Source organism: Mercenaria mercenaria, chromosome 7 (genome assembly GCF_021730395.1).
Source record: "Mercenaria mercenaria strain notata chromosome 7, MADL_Memer_1, whole genome shotgun sequence".
Classification (NCBI taxonomy): Eukaryota; Metazoa; Mollusca; class Bivalvia; order Venerida; family Veneridae; genus Mercenaria; species Mercenaria mercenaria.
In genome coordinates, this window is record NC_069367.1 from 64,394,124 (window position 1) to 64,408,127 (window position 14,004).

The 14,004-nt window shown below is 35.6% G+C and overlaps 1 protein-coding gene across 1 annotated transcript; it reads left to right on the top strand.

Moving 5' to 3' along the window:
- The first annotated feature begins 2,792 nt into the window (after nt 1–2,792).
- LOC123555350 (uncharacterized) lies at nt 2,793–9,482 on the top strand. The gene is made up of 4 exons (XM_053548550.1): nt 2,793–3,236; nt 7,201–7,401; nt 8,348–8,491; nt 9,200–9,482. Exons 2-4 carry the CDS (start codon nt 7,209–7,211, stop codon nt 9,469–9,471), a joined length of 609 nt encoding a protein of 202 aa, XP_053404525.1. The 5' UTR covers nt 2,793–3,236; nt 7,201–7,208; the 3' UTR covers nt 9,472–9,482.
- Nucleotides 9,483–14,004: the final 4,522 nt, after the last annotated feature.

The following is a 14,004-nucleotide window of genomic DNA, read 5'->3' on the forward strand; positions in this document are numbered from 1 at the left end:
TTTTCTTGAACTGGCCAGATCCCGTCATGGGTTCCAGAGTTATGGCCCCTGCAAGGGCCAAAATTAGTTATTTTTACCTTGTCTGCACAATAGCAGCTTTATTTATGGTTTGATTTTTACCAAACCTGCACACAACTTGTATCACCATAAGATCTTTGCTCCTTTCTTGAACTGGCCAGATTCCATCATGGGTTCAAGAGTAATGGCCCCTGAAGGGCCAGAATTAGCTATTTTGGCCTTTTCTGCACAATAGCAGCTTCATTTATGATTTGAATTTAATCAAACTTGCACAAAACTTGTGTCACCATAAGATCTTGGTTCCTTTCTTGAACTGGCCACATCCCTTTATGGGTTCCAGAGTAATGGCCACTGAAAGGGCCAAAATTAGCTATTTTGACCTTGTCTGCATAATATCACCTTCATTTATAACTTTGTTTTAACCAAACTTGCACACAACTTGTATCACCATAAGATCTCGGTTCCTTTCGTGAACTGGCCAGATTCCATTATCGGTTCCAGAGTTTTGGCCCCTGAATGGGCCAGAATTAGTTATTTTGACCTTGTCTGCACAATAGCAACTTCGTGTATGATTTGAATTGAATCAAACTTGCACAAAACTTGTGTCACCATAAGATCTTGGTTCCTTTCTTGAACTGGCCAGATCCCGTTATGGGTTCCAGAGTTATGGCCCCTGAAAGGGCCAAAATTAGCTATTTTGACCTTGTCTGCATAATAGCAGCTTTATTTATGATTTGATTTTAACCAAACTTGCACACAACTTGTATCACCACAAGGTCTTTGTTCCTTTCTTGAACTGGCCAGTTTCCATCATGGGTTCCAGAGTTATAGCCCCTTAAATGTCCAAAATTGGCTATTTTGGCTTTTGCAGCCATATAGAGACTTCATTTATGGTTTGATTTGATACAAACTTCCAAAATATCTTCAACAACAATAAATCTTGGATTCCATGACGAACCTGTCAGATCCAATCGTAGGTTCCAGAGTTATGTTATATCTGATTACCTCCCCTGATTGTAATCAAAATGGATTTATATCCGTAAGTACTTATAGAACTTATTTGAAATTCATAATTGTCATTAGTTGGACTGAGACAATCAGGGTAGATAACTATGGACTGATTTTATGTCAAATTACCTCCCTTTATTTCAAATTAAAATGGGTATATCTCCGTAACTAATGAAGATACTGATCTGAAATTTCATTTATTTCAACAGATGGACTTGGAGAATCAGTGAAGATACATATTGATTGAATTTATGACAGATTACCTCCTTTATTATTTATCTAAATGAATATACCTTAGCGGCTTCTAATGAGATTGGTTTGAAACGATCATATCATTTTGAGCAATAGTACTCAGGTTAGCGACTCAGGGCCATCATGGCCCTCTTGTTTATATATATATTTTTTTCAATTTATTTGTAGATCTCACCAATCATGTTTCGGTTTCTAAATCCTATCTGAGTTGCCAATTAATATCGATGTTCGAAAATTCAAATTCTTGTGTTTTTCAAATTTTGATCGAGACGGGGCGGGGTGCAAAGCATTTTTAAGTTGATTTAAAAAGAAAAAACGGCGTAGATATTTCATTAAAGTCACTTATGAAGGGTGTGTGTATCGATTTCAATTATACGATAATGTAAACATTTAAAAAGTGCAAGGGACCGAATGAAGCATGCAGAACTGTTGCCAGTTAGCACCTCTCGGTACCTGTATGTTGTGTGAGGATGATGTAGTGTCATGTAAATCTACAACTTTCATTAAAGATCTGTACCGAATATAACGAAGAACGCGGGACTCACACTTGCTAAAAAGAAATTACCACGTCAATAAATGCTAGATCTACATTGGTATACATTTATAATCATATAAATATCCTCTTGATGTGTTGAAAATATATATAAAGTTACTGTAGCCTTGGAAAGGCATATAAAAAACATGTACCCGGCCAACTTCGATGTAATTGTCTTGTATTGTCAATATTTTCAGTACTTTGTTGTGTTTTATGCAAGAAAAGCGATAACGCACGTTTCATTATTTAAAAAAAACACTAAGAATCCCTTTTGATAGAAAAGTCTCATTTTTTTACTGCCAGGCAGACCGATTTTACAGACTGACATTTACCGTATATCTTTATATTTTGATGTACATAATTACATAGTTTGTTAGCGTTATCAACATGTAAATGTAACCAAACCTGTTATGAACCTTAAAATACAGTCGGGGGTCGATAAATGATACAATGTATAAAGAGCGTAACGTATTATCGACCCTGCTATAACTGTTAATTAAACCAAGATACTTGGTTATTTCAGTCATTTTTTGATCTACTTTCATTTCTTTTGAATAACTAGACATAAAATTACTCCAGAAACAGAAAACAATGATATATGATATTATCAAAAAATTCACACCCTCCTTATTTGCAACAATAATTTTCGACCAAATTTTTTCAAACTTCTCCCTGCAGCAAAACTTGGCCAATAATCAAATTCCGTAAAGAGGTATGATGACGTCATAAACTGTCTCACAATCTATGTTGTACGTGGAGGAAAGATATTGACCTATACAAAAATTATCACAATATCATGGCTCACGTACAATTAGTTGGACTAGGGTCGATATATGAAGGGGGTCGACATTAGATCTACGCAGTTGCTCTACATACAGTATAGGCCTAGTAAAATATTTGATTATGTGTTTAACACCTGTGACACTCTGTTCCAACACCCCTGTTGTTTACATGTAATCATCTAATAAATTATAAAAAAAAACTAATTACAAAACATCCTTGGACGTTACCTCCTTTTCTGACAATCTTTGCTGGATAGGACTTTTTCATAAACTTTGCTTGGACCTGTTCACCTATATTCATCAAAAGTACGTCGTGGTTCCACAATATCGGAACATTTGATAACGCTGTAGGCACCTTCTTCAACTCAAAACACAATAACGAACATACTGCCCTTTTTTTGCCAACGTTTATTTTTGTTGTCGTTTGCTTTTCCTGCAGAGGCGCACTGCAAGTTTTCACCGCGCGTTTGCTTGGAATCGGCCAATCAGCGAAGACGTCTCTTCCAGGAAGCTGAACAGTCCAATGAAATTTCCCGATAGCATTGCCGGAAATTGATAACAGAGATGGCGTCTCGGAAATTTTGAAACTTGTCGGTTGATTATAAAATTGAAATTGAACCATGCAACGATAAAATCCCTTGGTAAATTTACGTCTTTTTATTTTCTAGATTGTCAGGTCGTGCCGTCCGTATTCCTGATCACTATGTCGATTATTCCAGTGATACAGTGTTCAACGAAGTCATACCTGTCAAGTTTCCAAAATATGAAAGAGTGAGATTTGTGCGACGAGTGGGGGTGGGTGCGGGTGGAGGGTTTGGGGTATCCCCCCCCCCCCCCCCCCAACCCCACAAAGAAATTTTTTACAAAATATACATGAAAGTTTGCATTCTGGTGCTTTCTTAGGCCATTAATATGAATTTCAGGTCCACCCTTTTTTGCTTTGCTTCAACACATTCTGTATGGAAAACACATGATTTTTTTGTTTAATTTTATTTCACGATAGATCTAGATCTACAAGAAAATTTAGTTTTCTAAAAAAACAAATAAAAAATAAGGTGATTTTGTCAGTGAAACTGTTTTGAGTTTTTATTAGAGCCGTGATATAAAATCTATCTATGAACCGAAATGTTTAATACAAAAACGTCTCAATGATCTACATATTTCACTTTCGATTTGAAATGTACTTTCGGTTTGAACCTGCACCGGAAAAAAGGTTGTGCATAGAACTGACTTCCTACATAGCTTGCAGAAAGCAAAATTAGGTTCATTGTCTGCTTTTCCAAGCCAAGGAAATTCAAGTTCCCACGCGTTGTTATATTTTGACGAATAATTCTTTTTTTCTGGCATCTTCATGTTTTTTTTTAGTGTCGGTCAAGGCAAAGAGCTATAAAAATAAATAGATCGGCAACTTGAAAGACATATAGAGCAAATCTCGCCAACATCCCGTGATAAATGAATGAGATCTCGTTTACCGGAAGTGACGCTTTCTCCACACGCGATTTTGTATGCAATTATTCATCGGTAAATTAATTATCATTGTATGACCATGCTTATTTTGGTGGCAAGAAACGTGTACTTTGTGTCTTAAGACTATTTCATATTAAACTCATGTTGTTTTAGAAGCTAACATGTATCTTAAATGTAGTTTTAATTGTACAAATTGTAACTTCGCCGATGTTTGTTTTTACTAAGATAACGCCGATTCACGCTCTGACACGAGATCACGCGAGATTACAGCCAGTTGCCATTCTGTGTATTTTATACTTCTTTGGTCAAGGTCAAGTGTGCGAATGGTTCTAATACTTTTCCGACAATGCAACGTCCACGAATAGCATAAATAGTAACCAGTCAGTCAATATCGATGATTTACGTAATTTGCTCGGAAATTAACGCATCAATTTGTTTGATACAATCTCTCTTGGGAAGCTTCGGTTAAAGCAAAAACTGGCCAGAACCAGTTTCTGCAAGTCCGTTACGTAATCAGTACATTAAAAATGACACTTGACATGTGTTTTCTGTTTATTATTGTCTCATCCTGTCTAAAATAACGATGCCAGATGGCAAATTAGAAAATAAGTGGTCCACAATTTTTTTGGTCTGATTTTTTTAGAAAGAGTGAAAAAAATGGTCCAAATTCGTTAATTCGTGATCAAACCTTGAATTTGTGAGAATCACGATTCCAGTGTCGACTTGACATGTATGACGAAGTGTATTCTTTCTCTATCAGAATTTCTTGTAGATTAATATCAATAATATTAATATTCAACGAATATCGCATAGTAGGAATTTCTATCTGTGAGAGCACCTGTGCTATTAAAATTTAGTGGATGTCTGACAACCTTCATTTCTTTTGAACTTTTGATATTTTTAAAATGAGTGACCACTAGATCTATTTAATTTTTGACGAAATTTCACCAGCATAATCCTTACATTTTAAATGCTTCATATATTTTTTGGATTTTGAACTCCTTGTTAAAAAAAATTCTGAAACAAACTCTTTATATTTTTTATTGCCCAGGTTTTCTCTAGACAATGCAGCAGAGCTCTTATTTGCTTTTTGAAACTGGGGCCAGGGTGCATCAAACCATGCAAGTGGGGGTTTTGTGTGTGTGTGTGTGTGTGGGGGGGGGGGGGGGGGGGGGGAATTTCGCATGATTTTAAAATATCTTTTGCTCAAGGGGGAATTTTTAGAATTATCAGTAAAAGAGTTTGAACAGAAGATGAAAAGTGTACATGCTTTTTTTGGATATGAATGTTTTCGTTTTTCAAACTCATAAAAATCTATTAAGTAAGCTGCACAAAAGCGAACTGTTTCTGATATGGGAGAGTTCTAACAAGTAGACGATTTTGCCTTCCATTTTTCAAAATTTAATTATGAAAAGGTATGATCTGGACTCGAGATTTCTGCTCTGTCCTCTATTTTCGTAACTCCCTCTGATGCGAATTTTCATTGATCCAGCTTGAGAAAAGTTATTTTGATGGAGAAAATACATGAATACTTCCAGGTTTCTTTGGTCAAATTTAATTGTGTATTTTAAGGTCAAAAGTCGGACCAAACACTACCATTTTTTATTTGAAATGGGGCTGAATTTCATGCCAAATTTTTTTGACATTTCAGCTTAAATCTGTCTGGATCAGACAGCACTAAATGACGTGTACTGTACAGGGTATGTCTATTTGCCTTTTTTTCTTCCAAGGGGGGAATTATTTGAAAATTCTGGGGAAAATTAAAAAGATACAATTTTTAGGGGGGCATGGGGTCCATATTTAGCCCCCAATTTTGACAAACGAGAGCCCTGCATGTGCAGGGGAATATAATGAGAAAGTGTGAACTTTATTGAGAAGGATAGAGGTTGGGTTATTTTATGTGATTTTAAGGCAGTAGTTTAAGACTCTAAATTGAGGTTTTAGAGCATGGAATACTTGACAAGATAACATTTTGTTTGAACTGAACCATGTAATTTAGTTTATCATGTGCATATGCAAGTTAAATTCGTAAGAGTCTGATAATACGAGAAGGAATCACATGTAGAGATCCATAACTTGATATAAAAATCAGACATAGCCAATAAATTCATACAACTATAATGCGAGGGGTGTTCAAATATGAATGCAACTGGGTCAATTTTATTTTATGCAATTTTAATGGTTTTAACTAAATCATATCCAGTTTGTTCGCGCAACGTTACGTCACGTGCATCACATCATGACGTCCACAATATTGTGACGTCGAATATCTTTGTAGAAAAAAATGTAAATAGTTCTATTATGTTTCCTGATTTCTTTTACATTTATTTATAATAAAATGTAAATATTTAAGATCATGTAATTATTTTTATACATATATACCTTTACTAAAGAATATTTTGCAAGGAATTTCATTTGCTATCTTATTATATTATTTCGCATTCAAGTGTAGTTCCGTACCAGTGAAAAATAAAAATGATATTTTCACTGTTTGAAACAGTGAAAATATCAATCTTATTTCAATGATAAATTTCAGTCTTTCACTGAAGAGCGTAAAATAAATATGTATTTCGCCTGTATACCAAGAATACAATGGTTCTTGATATAGGACCGTATTTGGTCAGTGAAAGGAGACCTATTCCCAACCATTTTATCTTAAGTGTACACGAGTAGACAGTGATAATCGAGCTAAAATGTCAAAGCCTGACTGAACGTATTTAAACATGTATTGTATCAATGGAGAGCTTACACAACCCTCTGTGCGTTACATGTACCTATTTCATGCAAATCGTGGTTAAAAACCTAGTTGCATTCATATTTGAACACCCCTCGTAAAGTATGGCTGAAAATTTAGGAAAAAAGGATACAAATGAACCCCATTAGTTTTGCCTAGTTTATCTGTTATTTTATGTTCATATTTCTATATTGTGGGGGAGGTATTGTAGTAATAATACTTGAACATTTTCACACTTCTCTGGAATATTTGCCCACCATCTGCTGGCTCTATTTTAAATTCTCTGGGGGGTATAGCCTGTAAGTCGGACGATCCACTTCCAACAGTTGTAGTTTTAACTTTTATATGTATAAATGTGAATAGACAAAATATTTATTGAAGAACTGATGTTTTGCTTGTTCAAGGGCTCAATATGGCAGAGAATATTGCCAGTACACCAAGGAAGAGAAGAGGGCCATACAAAAAATCAAAGTATATAGAGGAAATCAAAGAACCTAGAAGTACAGCTTGGTTTAAAAAGAAGAAACAAAGCCATTGCTTTGCGCCAACAAGTCTTGAACATCCAGACCCGAGTACAGATGCTGATTCATATCAGGAAGCACAGGGTAATGTACATTTTTAGCTCACCTGAGCCAAAGACTCAAGTTCAGCCTTTCTGACTGCTTGATGTGCGCCGTCCGTCAACAATCTAAAAGGAATCTTCTCAAAAACCACTGGGTGGAAAGATTTACACCAATATTGTTCAAAGAATTGAATTCAACACAGAACTCTGGTTGCCATGTCAACCGAAATGGAAAACTTAAAAAATCTTATTGTCCAATACCGCAAGGCTAACAGTCTCTAGATGGGGTATGTGACATCATCTAATGATCCTTTATGAAATTTGTTCAAATTATGCCCCTCGGGTTAAAAGAGGCCCGCCCCAGTGAGTTTGAAGTTTTACATAAACTTATACGAAAAAAAATATTAGCTGAAACTGCAAGGCCTAGGCTTTCGATATATGTTATGTTGCATTGCTTAGGCCCGAAAAATAAAATGTTTCTGGTTTCATGCTCCAAACATTAGGGAAGGTACATGTTATGTAGGTCATTAAATTTTTGTTTCCAGATTTATGGCCCCTGAAATAGTCAAAAATGCACATTTTCATCTTGTGACGCGCCTAGCTCAAAAAGTAGTTTATATAAACTGATTAAACCTTGTGTGAAACTTTATAATAATTTGAACTTGCGCGCCCCCTATTTCCAGAGGTATGTCCCCTGAAATAGTCAAAAATGCACATTTTCACCTTTTGACGCACCTAGCTCAAAAAGTATTTGATATAAATTGATGAAAACTTGCACGAGTCTTTATCATGATATGAACTTGCGCACCTTCTATTTCCACCTGGCTCCGCCCCCTATTTCCAGAATTATGGCCCTTGAAATAGTCAATAGCACCTTATTTGTGACAAATGTACTAGTGGGGGCACACCCTGTGTCCTACAGACACATTCTGGTTTTTTGTTAATTTTAAGTGGGACTTCAGTGTGGCAGGTTTTGTTTTTACTTACAGCATCTACTGAAAGTCAGTCAGATGAGGAATTAGTACATAGTGAGTCCAGTACTTCATGTGATAAAGATGGAGATGTCCATACGCAATATGCCGATGATGAAGAAGATCCAGATTCAGAGGAAGAGTTTGAAAACAATAGTGGAGGTAAATGAAAAATACAATCAGCTTTTTATGCCTTCCCATTCAAATAAGATGGAGAATATTAAAAGTTGATTTACAACTTGGTCCATCAGTACTCAGTAGGTTGACCATTTGATTTCTTTCAGTAACATGAACTCAGTTTTGCCAGTGGTCTGTGTGGTGATTGGCAATTTCAAATATTTTCCCCATCTACTTTAAGGTTAGTTGGGCAAAGGTTATTGGACATCCATTTGTCAATTTCAAATTATATCTGCTCTGTATCTCATTTATAAGTCAAAGGAAGGGTTTTCAAATAACTTGACACAAATGCTCACCATAATTATGGAGTCTGAGTGTGATGTAGAGGGACTTGTTTCATATCCGGAGCATTAACAAATTAACAATCTTTCTTTTTGATGAACGGCTGGCACACAAGGTCATTTGATTGACTTGCAAGGGCTCATATTAGTTTAATAAACAGATGTTGTTTCTTTAACCACTTGTCATTCATTATTAATACTTTACATCAAGTCTGACATGTCACTCAAAGAGGCAATGGTAGCTGATGGGTCAAGTATGCATCCTGTGGTCAAAATAATGAGAAGCAATCAAGCCTTGCTATTAATACCTATGACACACTAGAACTCGTGTTTCACTTTCTATTCTTTGTTATTTTCAGTAACTAGTTTATATTTTGTATAAATGCATGATTTTGTTATTTATTTATTTCAGATCTGCCCCATGCCCCTGAAGGTGAATCATTGTATCAGGGTTCGAGATTATCATTACTTGAAAGTATAGTATTGATAATTACATTTGTATTGAGACACCAGCTCACTCGAGAAGCTACAAAGGATCTTTTGAGCCTTTTGGAACTGCACTGCTTGACTCCAAACTTATGCCGAAGCAGCATGCATCTGTTTTACAATTTCTTCACTGAACTCACTTCACCTGTACAGAAGCATTTTTTTGTGACTTTTGTAAGGAGTACTCAGGTACAGTAAGCATGAAGGAGTGTGCATTATGCGGCAAGAAGAAAGAAAAATACTGTATGTACATTCCAATAGCTGGGCAGTTACAATCTATTTTGTCAGGTATTGTATATATCTTTTCCACCAACTTAAAATAATTATGACTTAATTGTGTGTCACAATATTACTCTTATCTGATGGTTATGGTCAATAATAGTGGGTAGTGTCTGGTGGTGTAGTGGTTAACATACATGTACTTCGTTTCAAATAATGAATTTTGATGTAATCAGTTTGATCTTCAATTGGCTACAGCCTACACTCATTGTGGACGTGTTGTCTGTATATATCATTATGTACTCTATAAATACTGGCATTATTACAGGTGACATGTTGATATAAAAAACAGACTTCTTCTAAAAGTGGCTTATTTATCTGATCTGTGTATTACTCAAAAGCCAGTGTGAGGTGATGTAAACAGATTTGCTTTTTAAAAACTGTCATTGTCTACTGTGAACACTGAGCCTGGTTCAAATTATTATATAATTTTTTGTTTGGATGTATTTTCAAACAAATATAATTAAAGAATATTTTTGTTCACAATAATCCCTTTTATTTACAGGGTTATCAACAATTGACCTTAACTACAAAAGGAACAGAGACAAAAAAGCTGAGAGTAACATTGAAGATGTCTTCGATGGTAAAATGTACAAGAAACACTTTGATGGTTCTCACTTCACTGGCACACCGCAAAAAGACAAGTCGAAGGAGTTTCACATATCATTACAACTGAACACCGATGGAGTTTCCATATTTAGATCATCCTCATACAGTGTGTGGCCACTTTATCTTATCATCAATGAACTCCATCCTAAACAAAGTATGAACACAAAAATATAACAGGGTCATGTTGGCTCTGCTATGTTCACAATCCAAATATTGACAGGCGTTGGACAAAAGATGGTAGCACATCATTAAGCACATCATGCTTTGTTTTTTTTTAAAAAGATTTTAGTTCTGTATAATTTTAACATAAAGAAAATATTTTTGAGAAATTTCTTGATTTAATTAATTCAATAAATTTTAGTTGTTAAATACACCAGCATTTTTTTTTTGATGGTTTTTGGAGGAAGCCCTAGCCTCTTTAAATTGGGAAAGCGAAGCGTAATTATACCCAAGCCAAAGGAAGTTTGAAGGGGGTATATTGGAGTCACCCTGCCCGTTTGTCCGTCCGTCCGTCCATCAATAAATGTCTGTCCATAATTCTCCAAACTCAATTGCTCCTAAACTACTTGAAGGATTTTGATAAAACTTTAAACACTGTTAGTACATGACCCAAAGACATTAATGGTACAAGGTCAGGGGATCCCAAGGGGAGATAATTCGACTTAAGTAGTTTTTTATTGCAAATCTTGTGAACACAGCCACTTTAATATCAATGGAAGGATTTTTATGATGCTACACAGACTTACAGTGTATAACCTGAAGATGTGAATACTGCCACATAATCAAGGTCAGAGGTTCCCAAGGGGAGATAACTCGACCCTTATATTATATACACATGTACATTTCATGTTCAAAATAAATCAAACAACATATTTTAAAAATATTTAATCTGAAATCACGTTAAAAACAAACGGTGCCTAAATAAACATTATAGGTAATGCGCTTTAGTATTTGCCGCAAATAAGACGTCAAAGTTTGTTTTCGCAGTACTGTGGACGTCAAGCGTCTTTCCATTACAGCGTTAAGAAGACGTTCTATATGCATACGCCATACACAAGTAGTTCTGTCTACACAAGACTGATGTTATACAGAACCGGATCAATGAGAGTATCAGTGATCCGTCGAGTCGGATTTTTTGACGTAGGTTGACAGAAAACATGCATGTATCAGGGTTAGGTATATATTAAATTGTGTTATTTTCCGGTTTAATTGTCAGAACAGAATCTTTGCGGGACTCTGGTTTGGTGGAATAAAACCAGTTATGAATGTTTTTCTGCTGCCACTTATTCAAGAGCTGTCTGAACTCTACCATACAGGTGAGACTAACGTGTTGTTGTTTTTTCCCATTATTATGGCGAATGCATTTTTCAGAAGGTTGAAATAATTAACCAACATTGTTTCTGTAAAATTTAATTTAGGTCTGTTATAGATAGATGCAATTATATTACATAATTATATTATGTGCAACATATTAATACTTTTCTTTGGGGTTTAAATGTTTCATTGTTTTACCTGGATATTGTTCAAAAGTGAAACGAACAAGTGTTGCAGTTGTAGACTTAAACAAAAAAAATCTAGTGACAGAGGTACAGATACAGTCAAATCTGTAAGTACAGACCACCTGTGAATAAGAACTGCATAGGACGAGTTTGTTTACTTTCATCGGCACAAAAGAACATTTTCTTTGACTCAAAAGATCACATAATGGTCATTTTTAGGGTGGTTTGTAATTTCAGGATTGATTATGGAGGGATAGAATTGAAATTTTATTTTATTGATGTTTGCAGGAATATCAATCATACTACATGGAAGGGAAATTCTTCTTCGGGGAGTATTATTAAATGTGGTTTGTGATGCACCAGCCAGATGTCTGGTACAAAACTTTACTCAGTTTAATGGATTTTTTGCCTGTGCATTTTGCCAGAAAAAGGGAAAAAGTGTGAAAACAAGCGAAAGAGGATCGATGATGTCATTTCCATACGATTTTAACTCTGAATCAGGTCATGCATCTGTACGCAAACATTCTGAATCTGTCAAGCAAGCCAGAGATGCTGAAGTGGCTGGAAAATCTCAGTATGGTGTAAAAGGTGTTACTGTTCTGACAAACCTATTATATTTTGATGTTATTAGAAATGTTAATTGATTATATGCATTGTGTTTTGCTTGGTGTGCAAAAAATGTTGCTAACTCTATGGACTGATAGTGCCAAGAAAAACTGAAAAATTCTATAAAGGGGATTTTACTGCTGTTTTAGATGCCCGCATGAAGGAACTCACACCACCCAATCTGATAAATAGGTCACCAAGATGTCTTCCTGACTTGAAACATTGGAAAGCTACAGAGTACAGGTCATTTCTCTTGTTTCATTCTGTCTGTTGCCTCCAAGAAATTCTGACTGAGGAATATTACCTCCATTTTATCTTGTTTGTTGAGGGAGTTTACCTACTCCTACAGTCATCAATATCAAAGTCTGATCTGTCCATAGCGAAACTTCTTTTTAGCTCACCTGTCACATAGTGACACGGTTAGCTTTTGTGATCACCCTTCGTCCGTCTCCGTCGTCAGTCCGTGCGTGCGTGCGTCCGTCCGTCAACAATTTCTTGTCTGCACGATAGTGGTTTCATTTATGATTTTATTTTAACCAAACTTGCACACAACTTGTATCACCATAAGATCTCGGTTTGTTTCTTGAACTGGCCAGATCCCATTATGGGTTCCAGAGTAATGGCCCCTGAAAGGGCCAAAATTAGCTATTTTGACTTTGTCTGCACAATAGCAGCTTTATTTATGATTTGAATTTAATCAAACTGGCACACAACTTGTATCACCATAAGATCTTGGTTCCTTTCCTGAACTGGCCAGATTCCATTATGGGTTCCAGAGTTATGGCCCCTGAAAGGGCCAGAATTAGCTATTTTGACCTTGTCTGCACAATTGCAGCTTCATTTATGATTTGATTTTAACCAAACTTGCATACAACTTGTATCACAATAAGATCTTGGTTCCTTTCTTAAACTGGCGAGATTCCTTTATGGGTTCCAGAGTTATGGTCCCTGAAAGGACCAGAATTAGCTAGTTTTACCTTGTCTGCACAATAGCAGCTTTATTTATGATTTGAATTTAATCAAACTTGCACAAAACTTGTGTCACCATAAGATCGTGATTCCTTAGTTGAACCGGCCAGATCCCATGATGGGTTCCAGAGTTATGGCCCCTGAAAGGGCCAAAATTAGCTATTTTGACCTTGTCTGCACAATAGCAGCTTCATTTATGATTCGATTTTAACTGAACTTGCATACAACTTGTATCACCACAAAATCTTGATTCCTTTCTTGAACTGGCAAGATTTCATTTTGGGTTTCAGAGTTATGGCCCCTTAAAGGTCCAAAATCGGCTATTTTGGCTTTTGCAGCCATATAGAGACTTCATTTATGGTTTTATTTGACACAAACTTCCAAAATAACTTCAACAACAATAATTCTTTGATTCCATGACAAATCAGATCTAAGCGTAGGTTCAGGGTTATTTTATATCTGATTACCTCCCCTGATTGTAATCAAAATGGATTTATATCAGTAGGTACTTATAGGACTTATTTGAAATTTCATTATTGTCATTAGTTGGACTGAGCCAATCAGGGTAGATAACTATGGACTGATTTTATGTCAAATTACCTCCCTTTATTTCAAATTAAAATGGGTATATCTCCGTAACTAATGAAGATACTGATCTAAAATTTCATTTATGTCAACAGATTTATTTGGCAGATCCTTCTTTTGTTCACTTACAATATTTTTTTTTAATTACTGTTCTATTACGTTACTATAAATAGCTTATATTTAG